At 34.5% G+C, this 14457-nt stretch overlaps 2 protein-coding genes and 1 non-coding gene across 4 annotated transcripts; 1 reads left to right on the forward strand and 2 right to left on the reverse strand.

The window, feature by feature from the left end:
* Positions 1–152: 152 nt before the first annotated feature.
* Positions 153–223, forward strand: TRNAG-GCC (transfer RNA glycine (anticodon GCC)). Its single transcript has one exon. It is a non-coding gene; the product is annotated as a tRNA-Gly (tRNA).
* A 263-nt stretch (positions 224–486) lies between these two features.
* Positions 487–4015, reverse strand: LOC108219891 (uncharacterized). Its single transcript, XM_017393458.2, has 10 exons — positions 3565–4015; positions 2837–2922; positions 2572–2638; positions 2175–2317; positions 1702–1750; positions 1490–1627; positions 1306–1386; positions 1050–1226; positions 876–962; positions 487–771 (listed from the first exon to the last, which is right to left on the reverse strand). The coding sequence occupies exons 1-10, from the start codon at positions 3886–3888 to the stop codon at positions 709–711; spliced, it is 1215 nt and encodes a 404-aa protein (XP_017248947.1). The 5' UTR covers positions 3889–4015; the 3' UTR covers positions 487–708.
* A 609-nt stretch (positions 4016–4624) lies between these two features.
* On the reverse strand, positions 4625–10285 carry LOC108220043 (shewanella-like protein phosphatase 1). Of its 2 annotated transcripts, none has more exons than XM_017393683.2 (10): positions 9959–10285; positions 9088–9188; positions 8720–8833; positions 8355–8567; positions 7271–7406; positions 7016–7191; positions 6566–6654; positions 6352–6421; positions 5414–5523; positions 4625–4981 (listed from the first exon to the last, which is right to left on the reverse strand). In XM_017393683.2, the coding sequence occupies exons 1-9, from the start codon at positions 10149–10151 to the stop codon at positions 5437–5439; spliced, it is 1179 nt and encodes a 392-aa protein (XP_017249172.1). In that variant the 5' UTR covers positions 10152–10285; the 3' UTR covers positions 4625–4981; positions 5414–5436. The 2 variants fall into 2 exon arrangements, with proteins under 2 accessions (XP_017249172.1, XP_017249171.1); XM_017393682.2 differs by having other exon boundaries at positions 4625–5034; positions 9959–10284.
* Between the last annotated feature and the right edge of the window lie 4172 nt (positions 10286–14457).

Here is a 14457-nt window from a genome sequence, read left to right on the forward strand (position 1 = left end):
CCCAGTCAGACTGATAAGTTATACATGTGCTTTGTGTAGGCCTTGTTATTGTTATTAGATTTATATCAATTGCTACCAAGTTGATGGAGACTCATAAAGAGGAGTTGTGCTGCCTTTTTTCTGTATTTTAATTCCTGTAGTTTGAACATGCAGCACCAGTGGTCTAGTGGTAGAATAGTACCCTGCCACGGTACAGACCCGGGTTCGATTCCCGGCTGGTGCATTTGGTTTTTGGATCTATTCAATTTATTAATTCTTTATTACTTGGTATTATTATTTATTAATGGAGGTTCTAGTATATTTGGTTGGGCTCTGAAGTTAATGAATGCACACTTGCTACCATGTCCTAGCAAGATAAAACTTGCCTCTAGCCCCAACACTTAAAATCCCCAAAATTTTATAATGGCTGCCAGAAGCCTAACCAGTATATAATTGAATGTAGCTAATAGAACATCATCACAATTTATCAGTCAATACATTGCCGAATTACTTAAATTAAGCAAATTATTATTTAGCCCTTCACAACATCATCCATGCAACCAAGGAGGACGTTTCTAAGATGGTTCAACACAAAGACTTAAATTAAAAAATTCAAACTAGCCACTTGACTCTATCTCTCTCTTGATGAATCTCAAGGGACTAAACGGTACAAAACCAGCTCACTGCTTGAGGGGATGGTGCTAGTAACAACATATTATCATACATTTCTTATGCACTAATATTCTCAATCTCAGCACTTCTGTCCATTCTCTTGAAAATGCCAGCTATGACCTAAAATATTGTGAGAACAGATGAAGAAAATGTAAGTGTCAACATCATTTACAAGATATTTTAAGAACTCTGTTGCCTTAAAATATTGAAAGCATAACTCTTACCTTTCCAGGTCCCAACTCATAGCTCTTCTTTACACCTCGGCCTAGGAGAGTCTTTACAGTTGCCTCCCATTGAACAGGGGAAGTTACCTATGATTCCAACATTTAAATGAATCAATGATGCTACAACTGTAAACTAAATAATAGTGAGCATCAACAGAACACTTGATATTTTACCTGACGAGCTAATATTTCCTTAATTGTTTCAGGATCTGCATGTGGTAGTGCATCAACATTGGATATAACAGGTATTCTTGGGACTCTTATTTCTGTTGCTGCCAGAGCAGCTTCCAATCTTGAGACAGCTGGATTCATGAAACTGGTGTGGAAAGCACCAGCAACGGCTAGACGGACCTGCAAAAGTAACAAATAAGTGATGAGGCATTGGAAGCATAACATCAGTTTAACAACAAAAGTCTAGAGTTCAAAGTACCGTCATTCGAGCCTTAAAAGATTTGGCTTTAGCTTCTAAGACTTCCACCCCCTTGACTCCTCCTGATACTGCATAGTTTCCCTAAAGAAATAATAGCCAACCATCCTCGCAGTCAGCATTTACATTTTCCTTAGTTCCTGATTTCCTCACTATCTCTAGATGCAAACAAATAAATAAATCTTACTGGGCATAAGAAATTTGCAACTTGAACTTTCTCTGCTTCCTCTACTTCTTCATTAGCAGCCTCACACAAAAGTTGCACCTTTTCGGAATCTAGTCCAATGACACTAACCATGGCACTTTTAGCAGCATCTGCAGCTTCCTGTATTAAAGCAGAAATGATATGAAAAATCGAACAGTTTAGCAAATGACACAGAACTGCTTCAGGTTATCTACCTGCATGGCTTGACCCCTCAATTTTACCAGCTTGAGTCCATCCTCAAAGCTAAAGAGTGGAACCAGAAAATCATAAGAAGACCGAATGATCACAAAAAATAGACTGGCATATCAATGTAATATGTACAAAACATATCAAATCTATTCATAAATTGATTTAACATGCAAAAAACCTAAAGAATGTAGGAACTGCTATAAAATGGGAGTGTATTGTACTTAAATTGTCACGGGAACAGAGCCTCTCTTTAATGCTAAAAATAAAGACTGTGCATACTGTATCAAGTTGCAGAAAATCTCATATAGAGCTCAACTTTCATTTAGTAAAAGAGAGGTTCACATGTAGGTAGTTGAATTAAAATGACTTTGAACAACTGTAAACTTTTGTCCATTGGAATTCTTTTGAAGCATAAGGTAAAGATTTTTAATGAAAAAAAAATCATAAACATTCTTGTCATTAGAAATTGAGTACCTACCTAAAAGCTCCAGCAAATGCCAAAGCAGTGTATTCTCCCAAACTTAGACCGCATGTAACATCTATAGAATCAATAATTTGCTGACCTCCTTCACGGGCACGTAGTACCTCAACTGCAGCTAAACTGGTGACATAGATTGCTGGCTGCAGAAGAATATAATCAATAAACTAATTAATCTAATGCCATCATCAATATGCCAAATAGCTCAGAGTCAATGCTAATATCAGACTAAACCTGCAATTCCAGTTAATTTGCACTTAATTACTCTTATCAATATGCTGCAGAGAGTCTGTACAATACTACTTTAATGACTGGGCCTTATTTATAGTGTGCAGTAATGGCAATTGAAATCAATAAAGAACAGAAAAACATTTAGTGAAAGTATATGGCAGCATACTTGGCTCAAAACAGTGGAGTCTAGCTTCTCCTTCGGTCCACTAATGCAAACATCCAATAAGTCAAACCTGCATATAAGTACCAAGTAAATCATTGATTTATTTAAATGGAATAGTTCCTATTCGCTTCCAGTAAATTTTAACCTAGTTAACTAACAAACAAGTACTGGTAAAGGTAAAAAATTGAAATATTGAAAGAGAAAAGCAATATCAAGCTATGCATAACATTAAGATTTTATTGTAATCTTAATAAATGTTTATACGCACCCTAATATTTCATTTGCTTTACTGAACAATTCAGCAGCAGCAGGTACCTTTTGAGCCTCCAGACCCATTCCAACAGCTTGAGCACCCTGCAAGAACATGATAAAAGATATAACAAACCAGATCCTATAATTTTCGGCCAAAAATCATCAACTTCTGCTATATAGCTTAACATGAAAACCTTGTATCTATCAGTTAATGTATTCAATATCCAATAAAACTGTTCCACTTTTCACAGATTACAATTGATTTACATAAACAAAATTTGAGATATGATACTAAACAACTCAATAACCCCAATAACTCTTTTATTAGAAAATTATACTTTTTTTATAACAGGTGTCCGGGCCTAATTTTCTCGCACCTCAACTAATCACCAGCTTGACTAGCACAGCATCCCACCGCCATGGACACCCAATCTTATCTAATCAACAAGTATCCCAATAACGCAAACATTCACCAACACTACCATGAACCTGTATTACCACCCCCTTCATAACTAACCAAAATTATATTTCTCAGCACACAACACATAACACCTTAAACATAACTATCTTCAAAACAAGTAACTAAATACATTCTTCTTCCAAACAACCCGTGAAACAATTACTGAGAAATTCCGAAATGCAAAGAGAAATCAAGAACTAGCAATAAAACACACAAACAAGAGAGGATTCACAATCAAACAAAACCACATTACACATTCAGAAAAACAAAAATAAAATCAAGACCTGGCCAGGAAACAGAAAAGCTGAGGTGGGCTTGAAGCCAAGAAACAAAGCATCGTCCACAGTAGTAGTTTGAGGGACCCCCATAAAAACCCTAGATTTATCCAAATTTCTGCACCCCTTTAGCCCTCTGATCCCACCATTAGTACCAAACCCTTTGAAACACAAAGAAGCGGAGCTTTTCAAAGAGCCTGAAGAATCAAGAAACGAGATGGGGTGGGCAGAAATGGAGGGGAGAAGAAGAGATGAAGAGGCCATTTTGAGAAGATGAGATGAACAATTGATTCTGTGCAAGCGGTTTAGAGGCACGAAACTGGCAGCTTGCATTCAAGAACTGGGTTTGTAGTTATATGTAATGGAAGTGTGTTTGTAACGTATTGAAGTGGACGGAGATTACGAAGATGTTTTTTGTTCATATTTGTGGGGGCGAAATACAGCTGAAGACGTTGGATATGTCACAAAATCAAACTTTCCGATATTAAATAAGTTTTTCCGCGTATAAACATACTAAACATTAAAATCAAAATTTATAAATTCACGCGCACATGTTGAGCACTAAAAACTAAAATTTATAAATTTGAATGATTCTAATTATCTTCTATTTTTTAATAGTGATGAATTCTTGCATATACAATCACCACAGCAATCAAAATAGTCAAAGATAATTTAGAAATAAGTATTTGCGTAAAAAAATTGAAATTTTTAAAAATCGTTACTTTTTTAAGTATTGTTCTAAAATTTAGATTTTAAAAGGGCTAAGTATAAAATTAATCATTATATAATTGACAAAATTTCAGATTTACTACTCACAAATTTCTAAGTACCAAGCTGGTCACTTTCAAGCCGGTGGCTCTCAAATTGACCACTTTTCAAGTCCATCGTAAATTAACAAAATCTTATATTTATCACCGAAAATCAACAATTTTGCGTGGAAAGTGGCCAATTTGTGTGAAATTTGCTTGCAAGGCTTTCGTATCCTTGACCAATCAAAGTATTAAAGAAAAAATGAAATTGAAGAGTAAGAAACATTGGGGATCCAATACCAACTGAAACAAGAGAAAGATCATTCTGAAACTTCAAACATGTTTACTTCATGGTGAATTTCATGTTTAACATTTTATATTCAATATTTGAAATTATAAAATGTGCAATATGAGTTTCACAACTGAGACCAAGAATTGAGCAGCAGCTATACAAGCTGCAAATTTGTTGTACCTTTACATCAATATATACATCTATTGATAATTGATTCACTATGCATGTACATATGTGCTACTAATAGTCCCAAGATGCCTGCTCTCAGGTGCATTCCAAGTTTCGGTCAAGAATCTGGTATCACAAATCGATTAGCTTTGTACTGTAGACTGCACCATATATATGTTCTTTTTCTTCCTTTCTACACTCTTTAAGTTGCCAAGCCCTGTACAGCAATTTATTTGCTATATTTCAGTAAACAGCTTGAGGGTATATTTCCTGGAATAGCATATGACAAAAAGGTCATACAAGTGCTACTGTGATAATTCTACAAAATATACTTAGTTTAACTTTCAAATAGTCTATGCAATAGACAATTAGACATCACCGGAGACAGACAACTTCATACACCATGAAGTTGTAGATTTGATGCTACACATTTCATACACAGGACCAAACTCCGAGAAACTGACAATAGTAACTATATCCTATTTCAGGAACAAGTGAACCTTTTTAAGTGAACCATGACATTTATGGTATGAAAGTGAGTAAGCTTCTGTAATCTTTGAATATGCAAAAGTAACTCCCTAATCTTGGATCCCTAAATTAGTAATATTGGAGAAGTTCATGAAACATAAGGACAGATTTTGCATCATACCTTGCCTCAAGGTCCGCAACTGTCTATGTGTACTCAGCAACCTTAAGTTCACTCCGAGATTCACACCGAGTCTTCATGACTCTCACTTTGTTGTCGATAATTTCTAGAACCTGCAGATGCATATGAAACTTTAATTTTAAGCACATCACATGCAAGGGTTTGCATGTGTAGGGAGCCAAACAAACAGACACACACACATATTGGAGCCTACCACCTATTAGAATGAAATGATGGTCTATATTGTAAATCAAAGTAATTATAAGTTGCACACAATTACTGTTAACTTTGTTACATGGATTATGAAAGGAAATGGTGCACTAATAATGTTTATAAAACTCTAAAAGCAACACAAACAAATATGCTTTTTGTGTTGTTGCCAAAAGATATTCCAGGAATGAGGAACCTAATTAACCAAGATGTATCTGCATCCCAACTTCTACTTTCTAACTTGTAAAAGATATGAGAAACTCATTTGCTAACGGTTGTACATAATGCCTATTCCTCGCATCTATTTTATTGCATAAAATGCATCACAATCTAACTTATAACCCTCAGACATTCTATCTAGTTTTCTCAACCTCATTCTTTTAAGCTCTCGTCCCTCCTGTCAGCCTGAATCTAACATTTGAACTTACTACTCATTTTGTTCCTGGGAGTCAAACACAACTCATCCAATCACAGCAGGTGTGTAAGCTCTTAAAGAGATGCATTTTATGTTTCAAATTCCTCAAGTTTCAGAAACCATGTATACCATGTACGTCCTGCATTATGTAGATTATATATTTCTTTTCTTTCTGATATAATGATTAACATTGTTGTCAAAGTATGTTTGCAACGAATAACTTTAATTTAAACGTTTCAATTATCTTGCTGAATAATACTAAATAGTAAAAGAATAAGTGAAATATAAGAGGTTCAGTGGTCAATTGTCAGTTTACCTCGGGTCTTGAATTAAGAACTCCACTGGACATTCCAACATCAATGCGCCATATACTGCAGTTGTATTCACTGCACCATTATCCAACAATTTACTAATTAGACCAAGAGAGAGAATCTATGCATATTCATATATGATTTATCTGTAAACATCAAGTCTCTTTAAGCCCAAACATGTAATATGATACTGTCTGGAAATTAATGGTGGTTCCTCACCAATTTACTCCTGTAATTTGAGGAGTATGCCCAACCACCATTCCCTTGGCACCTACTGCGTGCAGAGTCTCTTCAAGAATAGATTGGATCTAACAAGAATACAATTAAATATTTATATATAAGTTCAAAAGCTGCAACATATCTGCAATCTATAAGTTTACCAGTGCAATAATATAGTTAGCAGTGGAACTATACACAAATTAGCGATGCTGACAGGTTTCCGATCAATTACCTGAACTTACCATTTATTCAGCACAAAGCAAATAATACAATGGTTACGGCCAAAATGATCTTAAACAAGAAAAGTTCTGCAAGTCTCTTGAGCTTATTACAAGAAAATAATACATGTGATGCTTATTTATCTGGTTACTCTTGAGCTCTATTCATAATAATTGATTTTGTGTACAATTTACCCCAGTTTGTTAATAGAATCTAAGAAATTTAACTAACCTGATCAATCTCATAGTCTTCCAGTTCCCCTAAATCTTGAGAGTATAAACGGTTCCACACAACACTGTCATATCCTCTAGTGGCAATAAAAGGGAGTTGCTGATCGTCATCACTCTCACTAAGACCTCTCATCCAAGTCGAGACCTCATCATTCAACCTCTCTATACCATAGGCAGCTGCAATAGTACCACAAGAACCATGAGCTAGTTTCAAGAATTATAGATTTCTATGGGACTAATAAAAATAAAAATTTACCATGGTGCGGTAGAAGGCCGCCATGACAAAACAACCAATCATTAACTTTAAGTACAACAGGATGCCTTGACAATTCAGATGCTAAAGGACCTCCTGGCCTAAAGAGAACAGATCTTGCTATCACCCCCTTTTGTCGCTGTCCTAATGTTTGAATAACTCAATGAGAATAGCTAGAGCAACAAAGGAAAAAAAACACGTATCTGGTGCTTCTATACAAGATAACAGAACCTGAGACTTGCACCTCTTAAAATTGGACCACTCACACAGTATGATAACCTAATTAATATAGTTCTATGAGTTGATAATGTTGGCAAGTCAATTTGATAATAATAGATCATAACGTAGGAAAAAAAAACCAGGGTGTCTGATTTGATTTCGGCACTTTAAGGGCAAAACAGCATAGTACTCGTAACGACTATTATTAAACATTCTTAATATTAAAAATTTCATGCTTAAATTTTAAGGCTGCCGTGGGATGCTATGCTGGTGGCTACAAGTCCTAACATGATATGTTAAATAAAACAGATAAACTGGCTTGTTGGATTTGTATACTATTATGAAACATAGATTCATATATGTTATCTGAGGTACAAGGTGTCAAGGTGAGAGTGAGATGTACACTTTACCTTTAGGTTGATGTTTGTGCTGGCAATGAGTCATATGGTGAAAAAGAATGATTTATGTGTGACATGTCCTAACATGATTGTTTATGTATGATTTATATCCATGAGTTCTCCGAGTCGGTCAGAAATTTAAGTTTTAACTTCTTCTATTTCCACGTACTGAAATCATGGGTATTGTTTAAAGTTTATTCAAGGAATGAACTTTAACATTGACATTACATAGAGTGCCATAACTTATCTTTCTGCAGGTTATGGGGAATATTAGTTAATCAGATGCCAGAAAGATTATATTGTCTTCCAAAGGGCTCCTATTGTAGTTCATGATATATGATGACCAAAACAATAATAATTTGTCTTAGAAATCCACCAGATTATCACTAGCTACATGATCTGGACCATAAAAGAATCAGTATTTGCTAGAGCATAAATAACAAGCATGTATGGATTCAGTATTTACATACCTTTACAAGATTCCAAGGACCCCATTGACTTTGAGACATTTTTCGATCTTTTTTCCAGCTTTTAGATATACTGGCCCAACTAACAAAAGCTTCTTCCCAGTCATGTTCACAGTCATTTAGGTACTCAAGGAAGTCCCCACACTCGTCATATGCTCCATAATCAACATATCTGAAATCTCCTTCTACATTCATGGTTTCATGATTCCCATTTACCTAAATCATACATGACATTTATCAGCTTTGCGAGATAGCATATATTTAGCTTAACACACAATATAGTCATAGAAATGCACATGATCATCTTTCACTAAACTTTCAGCAAATTTATGCATTAGCAGATTGGACTAAGTTTTAGTAGCATAAACCTGAAACACAGCTCCACCTTGAGCTTTTGCCTGGGTATCCAATGATCTTAACAATGACAAAATAGCTATTTCATCTTCTCCTCTATCAAGTATATCTCCGAGTTGAACCAGCACCTGATCACAAAAATATAAATAAACTATAACTTTTAAAAACAAGGTGAGTTAAGACAACAAGTGACCTCTTTATTCACATGTGATGTTATAGGAACTCCACTCAAACAGCTTTCTTACTATATACAGTTGTACAACAAAGCATGTATCAGAAAAGGAAAAAGGAAGATGTGATGCTAAATACAAATATTTGCAGCCATCATAGACTGTGATCTTGAATATTGAAGTAAGCCTACACAATATGAAGAAGTACATACCGTCTCTTCACCAGTCCACAAGTCTTGCCCGTCAGAACTGAGTACACCAGCCAACTCAAATGCAGAACGTGCTTTGTCAATATCTCCATGAAGATCCCCAACTACATGAGTTATTTATATAAAAGCATGCAAGATGGGTAAAAAAAATCAGCAAGCCAGAAAAAACAAAGCTCCATCAAGAATAATATATCTCCAAGCTGAAACAAGACGTCAAGAAGAATCTATGATTGAAATTAAGAACAGATTATTAAGTTTTGCAAAATTATACAGCAAGTCTTCTAGAGTTGTTACACTAGATATAAGACGAACACTTTCATAACCACCAAGAATCATGAAAGCCAGCACGAACGCGTATATACTTGGATATCTTTAGTGGATTGAATGAACACATAAACGGCTAAATTCATCAAACGAGATAATAATTTTAAATCGTAGCTGTGCCATACTCCATACTCAAACTTATTTTGTTAACACTAAAAGCATGCAAGTATAGTTCCAGTAACTTAACTTCATTGGATAAAACGTCTGATATCATCAGGGCCTGTAAAGCCATTCATTTTAGCTCCCCCATCAAATAATAACTTACAACTTTTACAAGAATTTCCAAAAGTATAACTCATTTTCGTTAATCATTTAAATTTGCCAAGACCAAATTAATATACCACCCTTGTATTATTCATCTACCAATCACCCAACTGACCCAAGTAACAATTAGCTCTGCTTTAATCGACTTTACCAAAAGGGTCAGCCAAAACCCAATTCAGACAAATACCCAAATTTCATTTTACCAGCAACCATAAGTCCACAATAAAAACAAACCTACAATAATTTCTACTAAATCGTAAGAATGAGAAATGTGGAAAGAACTGACCAGCAACAATACGACGACCAGGCGCGGAAACATAGGTGGGTGGATTGCCGGTGACAATAATGGGCTTCAAGCTGTTGTTCTTGGTGGGCTGTAAAGTTGTAGTGGTGGTTGAAAGTGAGCTTCTTGGTGGCTGAAGAGATAATGAATTTAGAGATAATGAAGCAGCATTCATGACCATTGAGGAGGATTTCATTTTGGTGCTTGAGGAGGATTACATGATGGATTCATATTTATATGCACAGTATCATTCCATAATCAAAAATATTCAACTAAATATCTTGGCCTTGGGCAGAGGAGTTGTTTCAGCCACGCTTTTGTTTTCCTATCTGCCTTTTACCCCCTTTCTAGGGGTGAGCATTTTTACCGGACCGAACCGAATAGACCGAGGACCGAAGTTTTAATTTTTTTCGGACCGAACCGGACCGAAGTTTTATAATGGACCGGACCGGACCGAACCAAAATAATTCGGTTCGGTCCGGTCCGGACCGAAAGAACCGAAATTATTTTTAAAATAAAAAATTATATTATAAATAAAACTAAAATTCATCTTTTATTTTAAAATTTTCATATTAATTAATCACCCCCAATTCATTAAACATAGATATAATTAAATTTACAAATTAGATATTATAATTATAACATATAAGATATATAATATAAATATTAATTAAAATCATATATATTTCGGTCTATTCGGTCCGGACCGAAATATTTTTTTACGGACCGGACCGGACCGAACTTTATTTCGGTCTATTCGGTCCGGACCGAATGGACCGAATTTTCAGAAAATTAGGACCGAACCGAACCGAATTTACATGGTTCGGTTCGGTTTTTCGGTTCCGGTTCGGTTTTGCTCACCCCTACCCCTTTCTCATTTTTCGTCTATACCCCTTTCTTTGTTTTTTTATAAAATCAAAAATCACTATTTTACTGATTAAAAAAAATATCGTAGAACACGGTTGGATAGCTCAAATGATCGAGAGTTTATCATGTGTTGTCTTCGGTTCGACCCTGGTTCACCCGATAATTTATCAGAATAGATACTCACTTGTACGGTTATAAGTCATATTTGTCAAAAATTAAAAAAAAAATCGTATAGAGATATTCCGAAACGAATGTCCAACAGTCCGATGACAATTTAATCCATTAATAGTACCAGTGAAAATAAAATATAAGAATTCTTTTTTTTTTATTTTTTGTGTCTTTGTCCCATTTTATAATTATTAAAGTAAAAAGGAGACAAATGAAAAACAAAATTGATTGTCCGGCCTTTTAGAATTAACTAAATTTGTACTTAAAAATGAGATATAGTATGTATATCATTCGGATCTGATTTAAAACAATATTAGTGAATCCGCGGGAAATCAAATATTTGATCCGTCCTGACTAACTTACGAATAAGGTTGTCAAACGGATAATTCAAATACGGATTTATCTATATCCGTAACCGTAAGTGTCGAATTCATATAATAATAGCAATATCTTTTTTATTTCGAATACATATAATATTTGCTCTTAATACTATTATAAAAATATATTGTTCTTGCTCTCGTCATTTTTTATATTTTTATTTTTGAATCATTCTTGCTCTCGTCATTTGTAAGACGAAGAAACAAAAAACTTGAACCGACGAATAGTCATTTTAACAAATACGCCCAGGCCAGTCCAATCTTAATTTTCTTCAAATATAAAGCAACAAGCCCGGCCCGTCAACTTATGTTATTCTGACTTGAAAACCCCGGCCCAACAATTCCGGATGACAAACATCAACTTTAGGTACTGTTTGGGGTTTATCATCCTAAAGCTTTTCAACTTTAGGTACTGTTTGGGGTTTTTCAACCAAAAGCTGCTTTTAGAAAAAGCAGGTTCTCCCATCCTTTTGGAAAAAGCTGCTTTCAGCTTTTGCAGGAAGATGTTACAAATTTCACTATCAAATCTCACAACAAAAAATATTTTTTATATTATAACTTAATATAAACAAATATCAAAAAAATTACCAAACAATTATCTGATTTCTGCAACAACACTTTTTTTACCAGCACTTTTTCTGACCGCACTGCAATTTTTAACAGCACTCCCAAACAGACCCTTAGTCTCCGTTTTTCTGCGAGAAAAAATGATGAATTTTAGGAAAATGCCTTCCCCGTTTGAGAACGAGAAAATAGCTTCCATAATTAATCATTTATCACTAACTTCATAATTTTTTCATTAAAGAAACAGAAACATAGTAGTACCCTTTTTCACCCGATTCTTCATTTCAACCCTATATCATCGTGCGAATGGAAAAACTCCTAATCGTCCTATGAATAAAAGAATTCCTAATATTTTTTTATTTTTTCACCGTAACAAATATATAAGAGCAAATCCAACAATGTCTTAGTAGAAGCCCTATATATATAATAAAATATAATATCCTAGTGATTTAGGATACTATACACATACATTTATTCCAACAATATGCCTTATCTATGTCTTAATATTAAAATATTAATATATTTGAATACAACTATATATAAGTCAAGTATGAACACAAAGAGAAAGTGAATATTTTATGGATTAAAATGATTTAGGACAAGTGTGGTTGTGCCTTATAATAAGACACATGTAGTGTGTTTAGTGTTTTAAGACACCACTGTTGAATTACATTTTTATCTTGAATACCTTAAATTTTAATTTAAGATATTATTATAGGGTATTGTTGGACTTGCTAAGAGACAAAACAAATCCTTTTTCCCACGTTAACAATCTTTAAATAAAGAAAGAAGTCGATAGACCAAATTTACCATACGTGTAGATGTGGTGTGTGAGTCTGTGTAGTGTGGTGACTAGAGATGTTCAAAAAATCTGAAATCTGAAATTCGATCCGATCCGATCCGGAAAAAAATCTGAAAAACCCGATCCTAAAAAAAAACTGGTCTGGCCCGGCCCGGTCCGAGGGCCTAAAACAGGCCTAGTATTTTCAAAAAAATCCGGATAAAATCCGGATTTTTGAAAAATCCGGGTTTTTTATAACTAAACCAGGCCTAGTATTTTTGAAAAAGCCCGGCCTAGCCCGGCCCGGTTTTTGAAAAAGCCCGGCCCGATCTGGTTATAAAAAAATCCAGATTTTTTTGACCCGGTCTGGATCTGGCCCGAACAGATCTTTTGTGTATCTCTAGTGGTGACCGTGGAGAAATGAGATAAGTGGATGATAGATAGATTAGTCACAAGTCAGAATGACCGCAGAAGAAGATGCCCGAAGTAGAAGGAATCATGTACTGTAATTGGAGTAAAATACTTATTATTTTACTCTATATATTTTCTCATATGTACTGTCTTCTTTCGCTCTTTTCCCACACGCTTCTTTCTAGACCTCTTCTTATCACACTTTACTTTCACTTGTTGTACTTCGCTCAATAGCTTCATCATGCATTTGTTTTCCTCCGGCTTATTTTTATTTACAGTGTGCATAATACTATTTTTTTAGCTAACGTTCTCCGCAAGAATCTTGAAATTTGAATTCAACCACTGCACCATCTTTGTTGGAACCACAAGACACATGTTTTATCTCTTTATAAAACAACTAAATTTATTTATGTAATTTTATAGACTGATTATATTCAGCTTGTTAATAAATTGATCTAAGATATTGTGTTCAAACTTGATTCATAAATAAATCGAAAATATCTAACCGAACTCTTTCCAGACTAAACGTTAAATCGTTCACGAGTGTATCAGTTCATTTGCGATATGCATCATCCAACGGATAACTCTCAGGTTTAGTACTACATTATGCCCAACCTCTAATAATTATATACGAAATATGTATAAAAGAATTTACTACCTTATTTTTGGTAAGAAAAACCAATTTCTTTATTTCCCTTCTAATTGTGTAAGAGCATCTCCAACGGCGTTGATTATAATCCTTAGTTAAATGGGATCTGTAAGACATCATGTAAAATTTGCTGAACCTGTAAAACATTTTGCTTCAATGATAAATAAGATTGACTAAAATTATAGACAACAACCGCGTATGGTTGGAGTTGAGTTTTTCGAGCTGTTAGTTTAATTTTTTTAATTTTAATATATCAACTCACTTTTTAACTAGAGGTTTTCAACGGTTAGAGATGTTCTGATAGCGAGTTTTAAATTTCTTATATTAGTAAAGAACTAAAAATAAGTGTATGTTAATTAATTAGTATGATGAGAGTATTGAACTCAAAATAGAAGAAATCGTTGAACAGATGAGAAAACGTATACTCCCTCTGTCCCATTTAATTGTATACGTTTCTTTTCAACTGCTCGACACGCATTTCAATGCTCTTATAAAATATAGTTCCGTAACTTATTTTTGAGATTTTCTTTTTCTGAATAAAAATATAACATCCAAACTTTAATTCAAAAAAAGAAAATTTTAAAAATAAATTACACAACTACACTTTACAGAAGCATTAAAGTCCGTGCCGCGTTCCCGTCCCCCAATGTATACAACTCAGGGGGACGGAGGGAGTACATGATAT

The sequence above is a fragment of the Daucus carota genome, chromosome 5 (assembly GCF_001625215.2).
Source record: "Daucus carota subsp. sativus chromosome 5, DH1 v3.0, whole genome shotgun sequence".
Classification (NCBI taxonomy): domain Eukaryota; kingdom Viridiplantae; phylum Streptophyta; class Magnoliopsida; order Apiales; family Apiaceae; genus Daucus; species Daucus carota.

Coding starts and splice junctions, on each gene's coding strand:
- LOC108219891 (XM_017393458.2), bottom strand. CDS start 3,888: ATGCAAGCTGCCAGTTTCGTGCCTCTAAACCGCTTGCACAGAATCAAT. Junction 1,387..1,489: donor TTGCAAATTTCTTATGCCCA/GTAAGATTTATT, acceptor TTATTTCTTTAG/GGAAACTATGCAGTATCAGG. Junction 772..875: donor ATGAGTTGGGACCTGGAAAG/GTAAGAGTTATG, acceptor ACAATATTTTAG/GTCATAGCTGGCATTTTCAA.
- LOC108220043 (XM_017393683.2), bottom strand. CDS start 10,151: ATGAAATCCTCCTCAATGGTCATGAATGCTGCTTCATTATCTCTAAAT. Junction 8,834..9,087: donor TGTGGACTGGTGAAGAGACG/GTATGTACTTCT, acceptor TTTTGTGATCAG/GTGCTGGTTCAACTCGGAGA. Junction 6,655..7,015: donor AAGACTATGAGATTGATCAG/GTTAGTTAAATT, acceptor TATTCTTGTTAG/ATCCAATCTATTCTTGAAGA.